Here is a 19,366-nt window from a genome sequence, read left to right as displayed (position 1 = left end):
CTGTCAACAGTTTCACCTTCTTGTTGGATGCATTGATTAATGCAAGTCCAGTCTGCCCTAGGTTTCCATTTCTCAGAGATTCGGTCTGTAAGACCTTTCACTCTGTTATCTAGTTGTGCGCTACTATGGGGGAGGGGTTTGTGTTCTGCGTCACGGGGATTCCAGTTGCCACTGATCATGTGCCAATCTGGTCCCACGATTTGTCTGACTACTTTTTCTACTTCCTCTCCGTTTAAGTTATAACTTAACCTCATGACTTGTAGGTCTTCTAAAAATTTTCTAAAATTAACTTTTGGATGGGGAATTCCCTCAGTGGCTTTTCGGATATCTTTCGGTGTCCATGGTCTGTAAACTAATAGAGTTGGGTCCTGTCCTTCTTGTCCTGCCTGAGGATTAGGTACTTCTATAAGTGGGCATATTTCTTCTTCACTCATATATTGTGAACTTCTACCCATTTGATATAACTCAATGTCTCCTTTTGAGTTTCCTACCCGTGTTCGAGAGAGGATTAGGTACTTCTATAAGTGGGCATATTTCTTCTTCACTCATATATTGTGAACTTCTACCCATTTGATATAACTCAATGTCTCCTTTTGAGTTTCCTACCCGTGTTCGAGACCTGGTCTCGACGGGATCTCTAACAAAAGGTGTTGCTTTTGCAGGGATAGCAGGATATCGTGGGGGTGGACCAGCTTGTCCGCTCGCTTCATATTCTGGTAAGGGAAGCGGAGGGGGTGGAGGGGCCAATGCAATTACTAAGTTATTGTCCTCTTTATCTAAAAACATTGCTTTTGAATTATTACTCTTTTGTTCCCTACGGTTTGCTTCCTCAATCCACCTGTGTGCCTGAGGAATCCCTAATTGACGTTGCTTTTTTACCTGACCTCTGGAATCAATTTTAAGCTGTTTTACAAGTTTAACAAGTAAGGATTTTTCTAATTTACCATCAAATTCATACTTATTAACCCATTTTGAGTAGTATTTAACATTATCGGCACGTTGTAATTGCATAAATTTCGCATCTTCAGTTAATGGCGGAGTTTGGGATCTTTTCGTGCACTTATTTCCCATTTTATTCTAATCTTCGAAATGTTACGTAACCCTTCTTATTTTTACGTGCTACCATGATTTCTCTTTTTCACAGTCTATCTAGAATAACTGCCTTACCTATTCTGTTTTCCTGATCTATGACAAGACTGCAATCTTCCTGTCCCTGACTTGTACAAGACAAATCCCCTGACAGACAATGCAAATCAAGTCCCTGATCTAAAACAGAAAAAGATAAATCTCACCTTACCTGAGCCTCCGTGATTGATCGTCTGGTTCGAGGTAAACCCGCCCTTCAGTTGCAGATCAGAACAGTGGCTGGCCTCTTTTGGACGACAATTCAGTCAGAGGTCTTTTCAAATAAGAAGAACCGATGTGGTTTCTTCCCCGTACGGTTTCAAGCCACCTGGCCTGTCTGATCTGGTCAAAGTGGAGGTTTCCGGTCTGAAGGACCAATCTGTCAAAGGAAAAAACTTCAAAGACCAATACACGTAAGGTTCAGGTTAAGGCACTTTAATTCTTGCAGCAAGGAGACAAAAACATGCATGCAAAAATACAGAGTTTGTCTAACTAAAATCAGGAAGTGAAGCCATTGTTATACTATTCTTACAAGACATTGCCTACTGAAGCTGACGTAGTTAATCACAAGTTTACAATATTGTTTTTCACAGCAGATGTTGCTCATGATTTTCTGCTGATACGACATAACACTTCTAGATTCATGAGAAAACTTTGGAAAAATAACATGGCCTTGGAAACCGGCAGCTAGTTGCAATTATTTCTACAGTGCTGTGTTACATTTCAAGGTACTCTACTCATTCGAGCACAAAGCAATCACAGATTATAGTTCATATTCTTCAAGCAGTCTTTGTTCCACTTTATCTATCCTTCCTACAGCTGGTTATGTTCTCATAACACAGACAGAGCTAATTGTCTAAGTTTAATAACATTATAGAAAGCAGTATTGTTCTATTCATTATTTTCCTAATCAAGCAGAAAACCATCTGCTTCTCAGTACATTTCCTAAGACATAAACAAGATTTTAGCTGCGCTGACAAAATACAAGGTCAGAAAGCATTTGCCATTAATATGGATTTGTTCAGTATAAAGCAGAATAAATGTATTAACCCTTTTTGGGCTTCTAAAAAGGCACTAATGCACACATATTAATACATATTTTTCTAACAATGTCCCAGTAAAAAGTCACCATACATGAACCACTGGTCTTGGTTGAGTGTGTCCTACACCAACTAGCAATTGATGAAGTAGATTCCCTTCTTTTTGATATGCTGGTGACCATGTCATGTAGGCCGGCTTTTATGGCGATATGGATGCAGTTATTGGTCCCATAGGACTGCAGCGAAATGTGCTGTTTTGTAGGGAGCCCCCATAATGTTGTTCTGTCCCATGTGTGTTCCATGGGAACTACATATGTTGCTTTGGGTCTACTTTGATTCACTGAAAACACATTTCACTGAATTTCAATTCACCCTCAAAAGAAATCTCTGAAAGCTCAAATCACTGAAAACTCATTTCATTGAATCACATTTCACTGAATGTAAATACTGTTGGGCAAATAAAATGTATATGCCCTTTTCCCCACTGTAGTGCGATCCTGGAGTTAGTATATATAGTTGGGAGGGTGTGGGGGGCATAGCCCCCCACATTCGGGAGTGTGGATGGCATAGCCCCCCCACCTATGTAGCTTTTATATTTATGAATCTCATTTCACTGAAAGCTAACAATATAAAACCAAAAGTAGGTGGGGGCATGACCCCCACAACCCCCTATGTGAGGGACTGTGTCCTCACCCCACCTAACTATATATACTAACTCCAGGATTGCACTACAGTGGGGAAAAGGGCATATACTTTTTATTTGCCCAACAGTACTTTCATTCAGTGAAATGTGATTCAGTGAAATGAGTTTTCAGTGATTTGAACTTTCAGCGATTTGGTGTGTGTGTTCTGAAATTCAGTGAAATTAGTTTTCAGTGAATCAAAGGAGCCCCGTTGCTTTACATGTTGCAGCATAACAGCAGGAAACTGATGTAGTATTCATGATGTGGATGTCTGTGATACATCTACCATGTCCCTTGACAACCACTGGAAGGTCCCTGTAACAAGGATAGTCAGTGCTACATCTACCTTAGTGTGCACAGAAATCAGCATTCCATGTGTCCCTCGGGATTCCATGTGAGGACGGTACATGCCTTCAAGCTCCTGTATTGTATGTATGTCCACACAATAGCATTTGTTTTTGCCACTGTAATGAAGGTGATTGTATATCAGGTGTTATTGAATCATTCTGTGCAGCAGAGTGTGATGACATGCAACATCTCAGACAATGGCTGTGAGTACATCCCTCAACATATACTGTTCAGCTAATGCAGATGCCTCTTCTTACATCTTAGTGTAGCCTTTGTCTCTGTTCACCAGAAAATTACAGTGTACAAACTTACTAATGACTGTACCATATTTCACATTTTTATACATTTCTGAATTGCTCTGGCATGTTGTTAATTCTGCCACATTACCATAATATTGCTAATTTCCATATCATTATACAGTCATTAGAATAAGAAGATGACCTCACAATTTTGCCAGATTGCAAGACGATGTTACTAGTGTTTCTGAATTTGTTCCACTCTGCACATGACTCCTTGAGCAGTTTTGCCTAATGCATTGCACTATTCATTTCTGATTCTCAGCCACAAGCCTTTTTCTGCATTAAGTGCACCCATTTACACTGTGTAACAATTGTCATGTTCCTTAATATGTTCATTTGCTGATATAGTTCTTTCATATTATATACTTAGATGACAGTGTTTTTACGTCGTACTAAACTTACATTGTGATATCATTTTTATCTTCTTTTGGGGTAGGTACTGAGTGGAAAATGGCCTGCTTTGGATCAAGCCACCATTCTGGTTAACAAACAATAAAATAAATTAATGCCTTCTAGTCCTTGTAGCACCATCAGAATGGTAGTAAATTATGGATCAAAAATGCTATTTTTTCTTATGTCTAGATTAAAACAAAAGATAAAAATCTTTATAATGGCCGAACATAAAGCCTCAGGTGCTGTGATGATGGCATGTTTTTCAGCAGTCACATTTTTCATTTGCCTCATAATTATCAACAATTTACTGGTTGAAATGTGACAGAATAAGATAGAAAAACATGGTACTAGGGTTATCGTAGTGTTATCAGGTCAGTGATAGAATGTTTTACTTATTGTGTTACAATGTATACCTAATGGGTTTGTAGAAATAATTAATGTCTGCAAAATTATATGTATGCTTATGCAAAGTATGTTGAAAGCATTTTGTTCATTGAACCAATATCTTTGTTGCTGTTGCAGAAGACCTTTTATTGAAGAGAACAATATTTTACTTTGATGTAAATACTTTTTTACAGATTTACAACTAATTCTATGGTACTGGAAGATCATTGGAGATGTCTACTTCATAATGCATCATGTTGCAGTACTGTATGCTTACTACTATGTACTGGTGAGTGGCACATTAACAAGCAGCATAAAGTGCAGACAAGATAATGTAATAGTAACCAAGGGGAAACATCACATTTCCTACAACAGGGTCATTTGTATTGTTATATTTATTGTAACATGCATCTCTCAGTTATATTTGTACTGTTGGAGCTTTTCTCCTGGGGCCTCTGCTGAAAAAGGGCTTTGTCTCAAACGGACTATTCTGATCTACAGATGTCAGATAAAAAATAAATAAATTAAATTTTACAGAGTACAAGTAAGGAATTTGATGCCAGCTTTAGTATTTACTTATTTGTATTGTTCCACTGTTTTGTTACTAACACACTCAGTCTGCAGTATGTATATGTACCATGGACTGCCACCGCTTGGGTGTTTAGCATTTACTTAGTTGTATTATCCTTAGAATAGGGTAATTTGACAGAATGAAAGCTGCCTTTCTGTTGTTTATTTTGCCCCACCTTTTTATCAAGCAAGCAAGTGGGTTAAAGAATTGGGTTGATATATAAACAGCAAGGAATGCTGATGTCAGTTTTAGTATTTACTTAGTTGTACTTTACCTCTGTTGTTTTAGTAACATACATACACACACACACACACACACACACACACACACACACACACACACATAAACACACACACACGCATGTGCGCATGCACTCATTCTGCGGTATTCATTTGCAATGTGCACTAACATCACTGGGGTGTGGGAAGATAGGCTGGAGTTTACTGTTGCTGGAGGCATTTGTACAGATCATGGGCAGAGCACCCTTACCTGGGGCACATTTAAGAACTAACATCATAGTGCCTCTGTTTCGTACATGCCAGCCATGTAGTACAGCAGCTCCTCGTGATTTTGATTTACTTTAACAAAACAGTTTTTAAGGTGTTTAAGTACATATCTGTTACTTTGTGACTTAATGCAATAGTATACAAAACAGAATAAAAGCAGAACTTCTAGGGAATAATTTTCGATGTATTTGTTCAATGCAGGTAATACCATCATATGTATTTTTTTTCAGAAAATGTAAACAAAATGAACGATAACGCCCCCTCCCATTTGTTTCTTCCTCATTGCTTTCTGTTATTATGAAAGCCAAAGGATCATTAACCTCTTTAGTCGCAGTAAGGCTTTATGTATGTATGTATGTGTTATGTATGTAAGTATGTAAGAGTGGTACAGGATATGTACAAGGGTAGTGTGACAAAGGTGAGGTCTGCGGTGGGACTGACAGATGCGTTTAAGATGGAGGTGGGATTACATCAAGGATCAGCTCTGAGCCCTTTCTTATTTGCAATGGTGAAGGACAGGTTGACAGACGAGATCAGACAGGAGTCCCCGTGGACTATGATGTCTGCAGATGACATTGTGGTCTGTAGGGAACAGGTGGAGGAGACCCTGGAGAGGTGGAGATATGCTCTAGAGAGAAGAGGAATGATGGTCTGCAGGACTAAGACAGAATATATGTGTGTGAATGAGAAGGAGGATAGAGGAATGGTGAGGATGCAAGGAGTAGAGGTGGCGAAGGTGGATGAGTTTAAATACTTGGGATGAACAGTTCAGAGTAAAGGTAAGTTTGGAAGGGAGGTGAAGAAGAGAGTACAAGCAGGATGGAGTGGGTGGAGAAGAGTGTTAGGAGTGATTTATGACAGACAAGTACAGGTAAGAGTGAAAGGGAAGGTCTACAAGAGGGTAGTGAAACCAGCTATGTTATATGGGTTGGAGACAGTGGCATTGACAAAAAGGCAGGAGTCAGAGCTGGACATGGCAGAGTTAAAGATGTTTAGATTTGCACTGGGTGTGACGAGGGTGGACAGGATTAGGAATACGCATATTAGAGGGTCAGCCCAGGTTGGAAGGTTTGGAGAAAAAGCCAGAGAGGCAAGATTACATTGGTTTGGCCATGTGCTGAGGAGGGATGCTGAGTATATTGCGAAAAAGATGCTAAGGATGAAGCTGCCAGGTAACAGGAAAAGAGGAAGGCCTAAGATAAGGTTTATGGATATGGTGAGAGAGGACATGCAGGTGGTTGGTGTGACAAAGCAAGATGCAGAGGACAGGAAGAAATGGAAACAGATGATCCGCTGTGGCGACCCCTAACAGGAGCAGCTAAAGAAGAAGTAGCAGCAGTAAGGCTTTATCTTGGCATTCACATGCAAGGACAGAACTATGGATGCAGGGTTAACTTGGTTTATCGGTATATTTTTATTTTTAAATAAAAATATGATTTTAAAATAAAAAAATCCCTGCCTCAAAACACTTTCTATAAATGTATTTAATTAGTACAATTAATATTCTAATAAAATAATTACTTAAAGTATTAAAAGAAAATGAAAATGCTACCATGAGTGAGATATCAAGCTATATATAGTCATGTTATCATATTCCCCTCCCACTCTCATAGTAAACAGTCATGGCTTGCCAGTCCATGGCCTTTTACTGTGTAAGGTAAAAGCTGGCATTGTGTGCTAGGAGCAGTTAATGCCAGTACTTATTTAGAGACCTGTAGTAATTTGACCAGAGATCATGAGTGTTAGATGCTGCGATTTTCAGGGATAACTTTCTCTCAGCATGTACAACATCCAACAGTAGTTGAACATGACATTTCTACCAGTTCCAATAGACTTTAGAGTAGACTTTGTGTGAGGACATCCAATAAATCTATGAACATTGGTAATGACACACACAGTACCAGCAATGATTAATGCAATTTTATTTTTCTTTCCTTTTTTGTCTTTGTAACTACAGTTAAGAGTAGTTTCAGGCTCAGAAAGTATCAAACCCAGGAAGATTTACATCATATGTATTGGTGAGGTGTAATTTTGGCGACTGGGAGGTGAGGAGGTAGACTTTATGTGAAAGCAGAGGACAATTAATTTATCAGTTTTAAGTGATCTTCAATAAACATTGTCATGGAAGAACATTTTAAGTGTCAGAGAGTAACTAGTTAAAATAATTTACTGTGGCCGTACATTCTTAAATTTTGATCACAGTCAAACATCAGAGGTGTACACATCCAGAAACTAGATGTCTTTTGAATCTGAACTGAACTGACGGAAAGCAGGGGACAGTACTTTTGTATTATCAGTGTTGAAAGCTATTGGTATAGTTTGTTAGCGATACTATGCTTTTGTGTCAAATTAACAAGCAGAAATACATCACTGTGGTAATAAGTTTAAACTATCATCAGTATGGTGTTTATCAATTAAATACATGACAGTTTATTTCTTTTACTTTGACCTTCATCAGACATTAGAGGTTTACACAGTTATAAAGTGGATATCTTTTGGGTAAGGAGGCAGTCTGTATGTGAAAGTGACTGACCACTTGTTGCCACTTAATCGCGGTTAAACTATCATTGATTTGGCTTGTCAGGTGAAGTTTGTGTGTGTTTGTGGTGTTGGTAGTGGGGAAAACTACGTGAAAACAAAGTATTTACAGCTTTTAGATGTGGACAATGTATGTAACTTCTTACAGTCAAATGTGGTAATCCTGTTATATGGTGTATATTCTATTAGGACAGTCTTTGTTTGGAAGGAGCTCAAACTTGTGCTTGATATCTTAGGAATACACTGAAGACACAGCCCATGTTTTGGCTTTTGTTATAATTTCATAGTATCCATACTGTACATTTCTTTAGATACAGTTCACAGTAAGCATTCATATTTCATTTTTCTCACAGAGGCAAATATGTAGAGAAATATTTTTCAACCTCTAGCAGTTTATTGTGTATATTTGCACTACAGAAATGCCTCAAATTTAGGATTATGAATTTCTGCTACTAAAATTGGGTGCTATAACTTATTATAAGCAATTCTATAGAAGCTGTTTCTCCAGAGAAATTTGCAACATTGATTTAATTATGCAAGAGAACCACTCTTTTATTCAAAAAGTTAGGAAGTTTACAGAGGGAATACAGTCTTTGGGGCAAGATGTTCATTTTGAAAATGTTAATTCCTCCCCATCAGTAACAATAGAAGGTTAGGCCATATCTTCAATTCTGAAATCATTTTAAATGTGAGAGTATTGAAAGTTTCTGATTTTATAAGTATAGACTTAAACGCTCAAATATTTAAGATTGAGTGATATTAACTGAATGTAAGCTGTTTCATTTACTCGTGCAAGTAAATGGAGGTCACACAATTTAGCTCAATATATGGTTTAGTTATACAAATAACTGTATTTGTGTTATCTATGACTGCAACAAGGGAATCATCTAGTGAAGTAAACATAACAAATACATAATCTGCCTAAGCTAAAGGTTTGATGTGAGCACCTTGTGTTGTTAGAGGTATGATCTGATTGGTAATTTAATCCATATTATTAAATGTTCTAGATTTTTAGAACTAAATTAAAAAGAACTGGTGACAAATGTAAAGAGACGGTATGGAAAAGGCAGTATTAGAGCTAACCATAGGTGTTGATGAATATAAATCTATTAAAATGAGGGACAAAACATGTGACTTCAAGAGTAAAAAAAAACTTTCATCAGTGGAAGATACTAAAGTCCATGGGCACTTAACGTGCTTCTCTTTGACCAATATATTTAGTACTGAATGAACTTGATCAGAGAGCAGTGGAACTGCATCCCTTGACAAAACTGTCTTGGTAATTCTCCACACTTTTCTCCAGGTTCTACCCCAGATGAGTAACTAAGGTATTTTTAAAAGTTTGAGCCCTTGTTACTGAAAGGGATCTGTATGATGAGCCCTTTGTTGGCTTGGGAATATGTGTAATGGAAGCTTTTAGTAGTGAGAGGTCTGAGATATGACCAAGTTAAGTGTTCTGGTAGAAAGGAGCAAGTGATCGAACAAGGTGCTCACTGAGTTTTTATGTAGGTCAGCGTTTATTTAGGCTGTCTGGTTTAAGTGCTTTTTCTGATTTCAAGTATTTGAGTGCAGAAGCAACTTTATCAACTAAAATAGATTAATCCGGACGTTTTATTTCTTGTGTGGACAGAGAGGAAGCCTGAATTTAGAAGGTAGTCTTGAATCTCATCTTCTTTAACTTTCTCTGTTTCCTTCTGTATAACCCTAACTTCCACATACTTCCAGCTTTCCTTCCACAACATCTCCAAACCAAGTTAAAACTCTACCATCTTACCTATATCTATAGATCAGGCGAATACAATACTGTCATGTACACCCTTAACTCCCATCACTGTATCCTTTTACCTTCTCTCTATCAGCAAATCTCATCTACCTTTTAACACCATAAATCCAAATATCACTTCTTATTCCCTTCCATCTTCATCCACTCCTTTATTTCCCTTTGAGCTCCCTGACATCAATCTCTCTTTTCATCACTTTCTACTGTCCAGGTTTCTCCTCTCTGAATCTAATCTCCTAAATCTACTGCCTTTCACTTCTCATTATTTCCAATAAACTTAGCTTCTTCTTTCTGAACCTATCCCCAATATTCAATCTCCCTCCTTTCCTAGAAGCATTATATTAACTGATCTCTAAATTACACTGTCTACTCACATGTCCTTATCTCAAGTACAGTTAATAATCAACACCTCTACTTTTACCTTTTAGATTAACCACCCTGTCCATACCTTATCTTCTCATAAGGAAATTTTACTATAAAGATTCTTTCATGGACAACATGATCACTCTACCATGAACTACTTATCTACGTATGTCTGGAATTAAGAATCTAAACATTTCTGCATTGTATTTTGTAGCGTGTTTCAAAACTCTTCTAAAATTCTTGATTGTAATATTGAATTTTACTGATTTTCCTATTGTATCTGTAATTACTTTGTATGCAAATTGTACATATCTGGAGGTTTCCTCCATGGGCCTCCGCTGGAAATGGGAACTTCTGACTCAGTCGGACTTTCCGGTAAGCAGATGTCAGTAAATAAATAAATAAAAGACAAATTGGAGAGGATATACAATTTTTTAAGGTGAGTTTCAAATTCCTGTGAATTCCCTTGGGTGAGTTGGCTGCCATTCTGAGTTTATGCTTCTTAAAGGTAGACATTAATGGTTCCTGTCTTAGTAATATAATCAACTGGCTAAGATCTTACTGTGAAGTTCTCCAAAATCCTGAGTAAGGACCTGTAATTGAAATCATTAAATATTAGAGAGTTTTATCTGAGAGACATAATTTTTTATATTTTCCTACAGGCTACCCTAAAGTCTGTTGAGATTGGTAGAAAAGTTATGTTCATCTACTGTTGAACTTGTTGTATTTCATCCAATAAAATCTTGATTTCTATTTGCTGCTTCTTACCCTTAATCACAGTTAGTCTCTGTCATTCTATAATTGTTGATGTGTACAAACTGTTTGATTTTTGAATTATTATGATACGTATTGCCGATAAGTCAGCTGCTATTTAACTACTGTTCACTGGCACTTAAAGGACAACTTCCCCTTGAAATTCAAAAATGCATTTCTTTTTCATTGTATCTTGTTATTTGTGCTGTCTTAAGGCATCAGAATGTTGGTAATTGCATCTTATTATAATTTTGTTTTACCACAAAGTGGCCATCATGGGGACACAAACTGTGAAATTCTCAGCATGCTGTCTTGTTTTACAAGTTCTGTTGTCTCTTTCCCAGTAGCCATGTCAAGCCTCCTTTATGTGACTCCTACTAAAAAAAAATAATAATCCTTTTATTTAAATAAAATGGCAGCACTGTGAGTCACTGACATTTTACACAGCATCAGAAACATGATTGTTTTCATATTTTTCTTGAATTGTCCTGATTTGTGATATTGAAGACTTTTTCTTACAGTTAATTTTAAAGCCTCAACAAAATACATTAGGCAAACTACACAAGTTTGTCAAGGTTATCTATATGTAGTCCATCAACTACTGCAAAATCTCTCCTCCTCAGACTCTTGCTTAGATGTCAGAGTTGTTAGCCCACTGAATATGGTAATGTGTAACTGACGGCTGTTACAACCTATAAGGCACATGTAGGTACTTGTTTTCTTTACTGTCAGTTGAAGAAATCTCTGTATGTCTAATCCTGAATTTTGTAGGCATGGTAATAATATTTCTTCAAAACTATTTTCCTTGTATGGCTCAGGTCATCTCTACACCTCTGCAGTCACAACTGGGCACTTTCCTGCAGAGCTGTACAAAACATGTGTAACACTCTCACTTCTGAATTTTGTCATGTTCTGATATTTTTCTTGTTCCTTAGGAACATCTCTCCATTTGCATTACATTTTTCTTTTCTCTTTATACATTCTTTTGTTCCCTTGATTCTGACCATCAAGTTCTTCCTGCCATGGGGCAAGAGCCCTTTCATTCCCTTGTGCCAAGTATCAGCAATACTGTAGAGAGTCTGTCAGGCAGGAAACAGCACCCAGGCAGCCACTGGGTTTTATTTGCACTCTCACCAGCATCACAGTTATGAGAACATGTAGTTTATATATCCTGGCCCCATCCCTTGATGGTGACATGGGCACTTGAATCACTGCAAAGGTCACCTGTGGTCATACATCGAGGGCATGCATGCTTGTACCAACATGAGTTTCCATCACTGCCTTAGATAGCCACTCTCATGTCCCTATGCAACCATCCCAACCTCATTCATGGCTTGCCTCCACCTGCTAGTCAAAGCTGAGTCATAAATATAGCAGTTGTAACATAGTTGAGACTGGCCAAGCCCCCCCCCCACCACCACCACCACCACCAGAAGGGCATGCCAATCCTTCCACCCAGCGCCGTCAACCACCTGAGTAGCTAATTGAAGCTGGGTCATCTGAGTTGTCTTCGGGACTTTACCCCTATTTATTACCAGTGCAGACTCATTACATTATTCTACTTACATAGTTATATTGATAAACCATTGCTATTGTATTGAGATGATTCATTGACTGTGTAGGATGTATGTGATGGAAGGAAGAACTGAATGGTGTTATGGCACAGTGAAAACCCTGTGTGAACAATTAGTGCCAGGCATGTTTAACACCTCATCTTTCACTGTTGCTAGTCTTCATAAGTTTATGAACAAAATGAATTCTACACTTCCTGCACATCCATAGATCAAGTATTCAGTATGTTCATTTTGTGATACCTTCTTTCTCTTGTTCAGAGTAGCAGTACAGCCAGATCCCTTCCCAGCACTGAGTGAGAGTAATGCAGAGAACTAATCCATAACAAGGTGATGGTGCTTCATATGATGGACACAGACACAGGCATACACATACACACACACACACACACACACACACACACACACACACACACACACACACACACACACACACTCTCTGCAGACTCCTATGGGCAATTTGGAGGGTTGCCGTTTTACCTACAGCATGTTCTTTGAATGATTCATCGGTTGTACCAACTCGAAGAAAGGAAGAAACCCCCCAAAAGAAGTGAATCATTGCCAGCACACACTTACACTTAGAAATCACACCAGCAATGGTTTCCTATGGGAAAAACTGATTGACGTTCTATCTTGCAATGTTTTTTTCTGCCGGCAAATAAAACTTTGGGAATTTCACTGCAAGTAACTGTAGTGAAGCCTGTCTGAGATGTGATGTCACACCGAGGATTTTACTGCTTCATTTGAGAGGATGAGGACTGTATGACATTATTTGGTTATATCTGTGGCTAGACCAACTCATTGATTTCTGACTTCTAATTTAGTACCAAACTAAAAGAATGTTGTAGTTAGTTTTTTATTGTATTTTATTTCAATTTTTACAAATATTTTAATTATAAATTCTTAGATGAAACAATGCAGAAAAAGAGAACAAGATAGACAGACTGACAATAGTTTGATGCATTGTGATCAGCTGGTAATTTTTCTGTTTACAGTATTCAGAGCAGAGTGGTTTGAACAAAAATGTATTCTGTAATTTTCACACCTGGTGTTACCTTATGCAATACATTGCTGACTTCCACAGATAAATTCAAAATGTTTTTCAAAGTTGGAATGCATGACCTCCCCCTTTTCTCTTTTTTTTTCTTTTCTTTTTAGCTAGCTCTTTGTCTCCAGGTTTAATCATGAAGTTTGCTATTATCAACATATTTGTAGCTTGCTAAACACACACACACACACACACACACACACACACACACACACACACACACACGCACACACACACACACACACACACACACACACACACACACACACACACATAGACACACACACACACACACACACACACACACACACACACACACACACACACACACACACACACACACACACACACACACACACACGTACATAACTTGGTGCATGATTAACATCTTGTAATATGGTCTAGTAACAACATTCTTACAACAGTACAGACACCTTTTGAACTGCAATGAATACAACTTATTTCTCAATCCCATGTACCTTTTGCAGTTTGCAGTATGCCTGGGTGTCTGTGTGATGACACATTTGCTGCTCAACCAAAATGATCTGTGACAACTTGATTAGTAAAATTAATATATTTAAGCCTATTAGTACAGCGGCAACTTTGCTATAGAAAATTACAATCCAAAAATAATAGATGATGGTGTCTAGTGGCTAAGCTACTATTGTGTTGTAAAAAAAAATTGCCAGATATGAACATGAGGAGCTGAGCTGGAGGAAGTTTCCAACTAGGGAGTAAAATATTTTGCTGATATGTGGCTGGGCCAACTACCTGTGAAATTCTTGTGCTCAAGCCATGTCCAGAATCAGGGATTTGGAACTGCCAGCATGCAGATTGGGATGCAAAAGCACCGCATAGATTTGCATGTTAAATTGGGATATCTTAAGATATTGGGGTGCTTGACATTCTTGTTTCTCTGTCACATCTAATTAAAATCTTCTGTTCAGTCGGACTACTGATCAAGGAATATAGTTGTATCACAACTGACTTGATTCCCATCTTTGAAGTAATGGAAGGGTACTCTCTTGATTTAAAGAAATTGTCATCTAAGTTTTTAATTAAATGTCTGTACTGTAATATATTTTTTTTATCATTCAGGCATTTAACATTAGTGGATGACAGTTTGATAGAAGTCATCCTTCATTTTTTTGTAGGTACTTTTTCCTCATCTGCTTGCTGACCATCAAACTTCTGGCTGTCATTCTCAGTTCCATTCATTCCCCGTTGTGTGGCAGGTTCCTTAGATCTACTAGGGCAAGAGTCATTTGGAGAGGACATAGCTGTGACAGACTTTGTAGAGTTTGTTCTCTAGTCAGCATCTTTGCAGTAAGAAGATCTGAGTATGAGTCCTTAACCCCACCTCTAGATGGGGGGGGGGTGGCCTACCTGGATCACTACTGGAGCTTAAAATAACCCCCTGTTTTGAGCTCATGCTTCCAAATACTCATTAATGAGGGCTACCACAAGGCCATGGTATGGTCAGTCAAAATCATGTTTCCCCAACAGAATGCACACTGCAACTCTGAGGGGTTGTGACATGTACTCATTGCTCTACCCCCACCTTCCCCCAGGATGGGCACACCTATATCATCCTTTGCCAGTGCTGCCAGGTGTCTGAGCTGCAAATCGAGCTGTGGTCACCTGAGATATAGTCAGGGCTTTATAACCTCACTCCACAACCCTTATCAGCTCTGAAAATATTCAGAGGGGTCACAAAGTGGAGTCATACCTCCTACTGAAAAGCTGCAAATCATTGCAAATAAAATCTCATGTGAAGGGATTAAATAGTCTTAGCTCATGGCAATAATAAAGAAAAGTATGATAAGACCAGGGCTGGGACGGAAGAGAAATTTCTGCAACCCCAAATTACCACAAGTCAACAGAAACCTCTTCCAGGGACACAGTTAAGTAGTTGAGAGCAAAGCCCAGTTGGGATGCAAGGTATCTCATCTGGGCCTTAGACAACATGTCACTAACAGAGAAACAGCAACAAAACATTGTTTGTGTGGTCCTTAGTAGTCAAACATTAATAACAAGTATAACAAGTGATTGCAAACTACCCATAAACTACATAAGTTTGTTCGTTGTGGTGTAAATAATATAGGATGTGGCCACCTGGCTGGGTTGAAAGAAACAATACAGATCAATAATGATATCCAGTGGATAACAGTCAAACCAGAAAATGTTTCAAATCTCTTTTGTGTTTATAAACCGGTAGCATTCAAGATGGCAGCTTATGGCATATTGGTGTCAACCATATTATGTGCAAGAAGATGGGCAGGTACCCATCACTTCCATATTGAAGCAACTTAAACTAAAGGCCATTAATGCATATAGCAGTCACTGATCAGTCTGTCTGTATAGTAAGATTAGCAGGAAGCACTCTACTACTAAACCAGTACACAAGAAACTTTAAGAGGAGGTATCAAGAAAAGAGGATGATTGAAGACGATATAACAACAGGGAGTGTAAGGGGTAATGCAGCTGTCAAGTATTCAAAGTCATTTACTATTCCATTAATTAACTAAAGCTAGCTGTTTCTCTGTGAAAAATAAAAGGAAACATGGTTAAGTGAAAGTGCCAAGAATATTCTATATAGTCAACAAACTAGCAAACAAACACATTTACAGGGAAAATGATGGGACAAGTTTCAATCACAGATAAACCACACATTAAAGATGTAACTATTATGTCTAGAAGTGGGATTCTGTGCCTTCCAGCCATTCTCAAAACTTTCAAAAAGAGAGTGAAAAGTGTATGCGAGGTAAGCAATCAGTCAGGCTAAGTAATCAGACATGCAGAAATTTCTGTATTGAAATGACTGAGACAATATACAGGTACCTTAGTAAAATAAGAAGTCTGTGTAAACCTTCTCCTGGATGTCATTGAAAATTTCCTCAGTAAAAGGTAGCATACTGTTAAAGAAAGAACAACTAGAAGCAATGTTTGGCTGGCAGAATATCATTATTCAGTTGCTTTTACAGTAATCATATACAAAGTGATATGTATAGTAACATGAATTCCAACAGCAGATAATTGAACAAATACTCTCACCTGAGCAAATCAGGCAGCAGTAATTTATGTTCATTTAATCTTGTAGATAAGCTGAACATTTTCACTTTGAATTTTAAGGTTATTTTTAGGAGCCCATAGTTTGCAACTATGTACTCATAATCTAGTTTATTGGGAAAGCTCTACCATTAAACTAATCTCTTTGGAGCCTGATAGATGAGCTAAAACTGCCTGTCCCATTCTAACTGCTGTGCAGTCTGTCAAATTAAGAAATGTAATTATGAATGGTGAAGAACAAACTCACAGATTAGAGCAGGATCACAGAGAGTGATATGCCCCTTCAGGTATGCAAGCAGAAACTTATTGAGAAGGTCAAGCAGTTTTGGTTAGAAACTTTTGCTCATATTTTATGGAATATTGTCCCTTTTTGTCTTTATTTAGGCCAAATATTATGACTTTTGAGTCTTCGTGAACTTCTTTTTTAGGTCTTTTGTTTCATCTTCAGTTTTTTAATCTGTTTTGAAGTTCAAATTATTTTTTGTATGTGGAAATGTGTTTTATCAGTACTGGATATTTTGTTTTTGTTTATGCCTTGATGTTTTATGTTTCTTTAGCATACCTGAGATGTTGAAGTTGAGAATAATTATAATTTTGGCCAATTCTTCAAAAAAAAACAAAAAACAAAAAAAAAACAGTCTTTAGGAGTGTGAGGCCCGTGCACTGACCCAGTAATCAAGGAGCCTCAATCCTCGCCACTAACACCAGTGATGGGCATGCACATTGGGAGGATAACAAATACATACACAGTAAAGTACAGTTTCCCTTAAGAGCACACAGAGATCACAGTCAGTCTGGGACTGGTTTCTCCCTTTCTCTCCAGATCCCCAATAAGATGCCCCACTGGCACAGCTACAGAGTGGAATCCTTAGCCAGGGTTCCAAGCCAAGTCCTCACAGCACTCACTCTGTCCAACCAGTGCTTCGTGTCCCAGCCGAAGTAGCTGACACACATACACACACACACACTTTGAGATATGATTTATATACAAACACACAGACACTCCTGGGGAAGGCTGGCACAGGTTCACTAGGTATGCCCCTTCTGCCCAGGCTATAAGTTAGTAATCCACTGCCAGCCAGAACCCCTACTTATCCGCTACTATAAAGCTCTTCCCAAACGGTGACCAATTTTGCTGTGTAATAATACTGTTATCCAATTAGTAAGTGTGGCCAGAACTTTTAAGGCTATTGGAGTGGCTTAGTACAGTATCACTAAATGCATGCAAGTACTCTAGAGCTTAAATTATCTCTACACAAAACAGCCACAATTGAAAGGTTTAAATATGTAATAAAAATAAAAACACAAGACAAATCTCCTCAATTCAGCACAGTGCTAATCAAGAGTTCAGACACAGGAACTTTAAAACAATACTGTAGGATAGTCTGACATAAATATAGAAAACAGTTAGTTTAATCTTACTATGTTCTATCAATTTCTAAGAGAAATACTAAAGTCTAAGATCCTACTTGCATACAGAGCAAGCAAGTGCTGGTGATGTCAGTTCTGAAGACAAATGCAAAATGCTATCTCTTTCTCTCAGAGATCTCTTAAATTGATAACACACCACTGCTGACTCATTTCAGACTGCATCATTCTTGACACTTCTCTGGTTACCAGGCAACCAGAAACTCTACATTTACATTTCTTAGTTTTCTTAGTAAGCTTGCACCTGGCCAGGAAGCCACAGCAATAAAATACATTATACATGTAAAACCTTGCAAATAACTCTGGTCTCAAAACAATAGAAGGAATCCCTTCATCCAGACATTCTGTCTCCAAGCTTTGAGATCAGTCACAAAATGCTTTACTTTATCAGCTTTCTACCAGCAGGGTGCATTGTGGTCACATTTTTTTTTAAAGTTCACGGCATATAACACAGTTTTTCTTATATTTAGTTTTCTTACATTTGTAAAACAGCCTGTGGATTATATTAATATTTACAATGACATAGAATTATCTACAAAAGTCTATCTAGCTAGGCTGGCAGCCTTTCAGTTTTTCACATCCCCCCCAAGAACTCAAGCTAGTTTTTCAAGTGACCCTTGAGAAACGTTGCTTGAGAGGGTTAGGTCTACCTGAGTATACCTTACTCCATTCCCTGTCTTGAGAGCCCATCTGCATTAGCATTGCTAATCCCACTGTGGTGCCGTACTGACATATCATGTGCTTACAACCCTAAGCTCCATCTTAGCAACTTGGCATTTTGCTGGCTGGCTTGGTGTAACCATATTAGGGGATTGTGATCTGTAACTACAGTGAATTTCTTTCCATATAGATAAGGCTGAAGTTTCTGCAGTGCCCACACTGTGGCTAGACATTCCTTTTCTACAGCTGCATAGTATTTCTCCCTGGGTTGGAGCCTACAACTGAGATAAATCACTGGGTACTCTTCTCCGTATGAAGAAATCAGGCTAAGTTCAGTCCTCACCCCATGGTTCGAAGCATCCATCTGCACAACAAATTCCTTGCTGTAATCTGGACTGGCTAACACAAGAGGTCCTCCCAAAGCTTCTTTAACCTTCTGGAATGCATGCTCATATGCTGTGGTCCACACTACCTTATCTGGCCTGTTTTTTCTTGTCAGGTCTGTGAGGGGAGCAGCTATGGTCAGCTATGGTACTATAATTGGGGGTGAACTTTCTGTAGTACCCTGCTGTCCCTAAGAATGCCCTCACCTGCTTTTTGGTAACAGGTGCAGGCCATGCCCGAATGGCTTTCACTTTGGCAGGTTCTGGCCTGATCTTATCACTCCCCACTCTATTTCCCAGGTACGAGACATCTGCCATACCCACCTGACATTTGCTGGTCTTAATGGTCAACCCTGCCCTTTATAGTCTGCCCAGCACCTCCCTGACATGTTGAAGGTGCTCTTGCCAAGAATGGCTATAGATG

The 19,366-nt window shown here is 38.4% G+C and overlaps 1 protein-coding gene across 1 annotated transcript in view; it reads left to right on the top strand.

The window, feature by feature from the left end:
* The window catches only part of LOC122794049 (TLC domain-containing protein 4-B-like), a 745,941-nt gene that overhangs the window by 609,489 nt on the left and 117,086 nt on the right, over nucleotides 1-19,366 (top strand). The window contains exon 5 of the mRNA XM_044062170.1: nucleotides 4,467-4,561. Coding sequence (XP_043918105.1) covers nucleotides 4,467-4,561 — 95 coding nt within the window. The remainder of the gene's footprint in view (nucleotides 1-4,466; nucleotides 4,562-19,366) is intronic.

This window comes from Protopterus annectens, chromosome 2.part1 (assembly GCF_019279795.1).
Source record: "Protopterus annectens isolate FY-2018-M chromosome 2.part1, PAN1.0, whole genome shotgun sequence".
NCBI classification, from domain to species: Eukaryota; Metazoa; Chordata; order Ceratodontiformes; family Protopteridae; genus Protopterus; species Protopterus annectens.
This window is presented reverse-complemented; position numbering and strand designations above follow the sequence as displayed.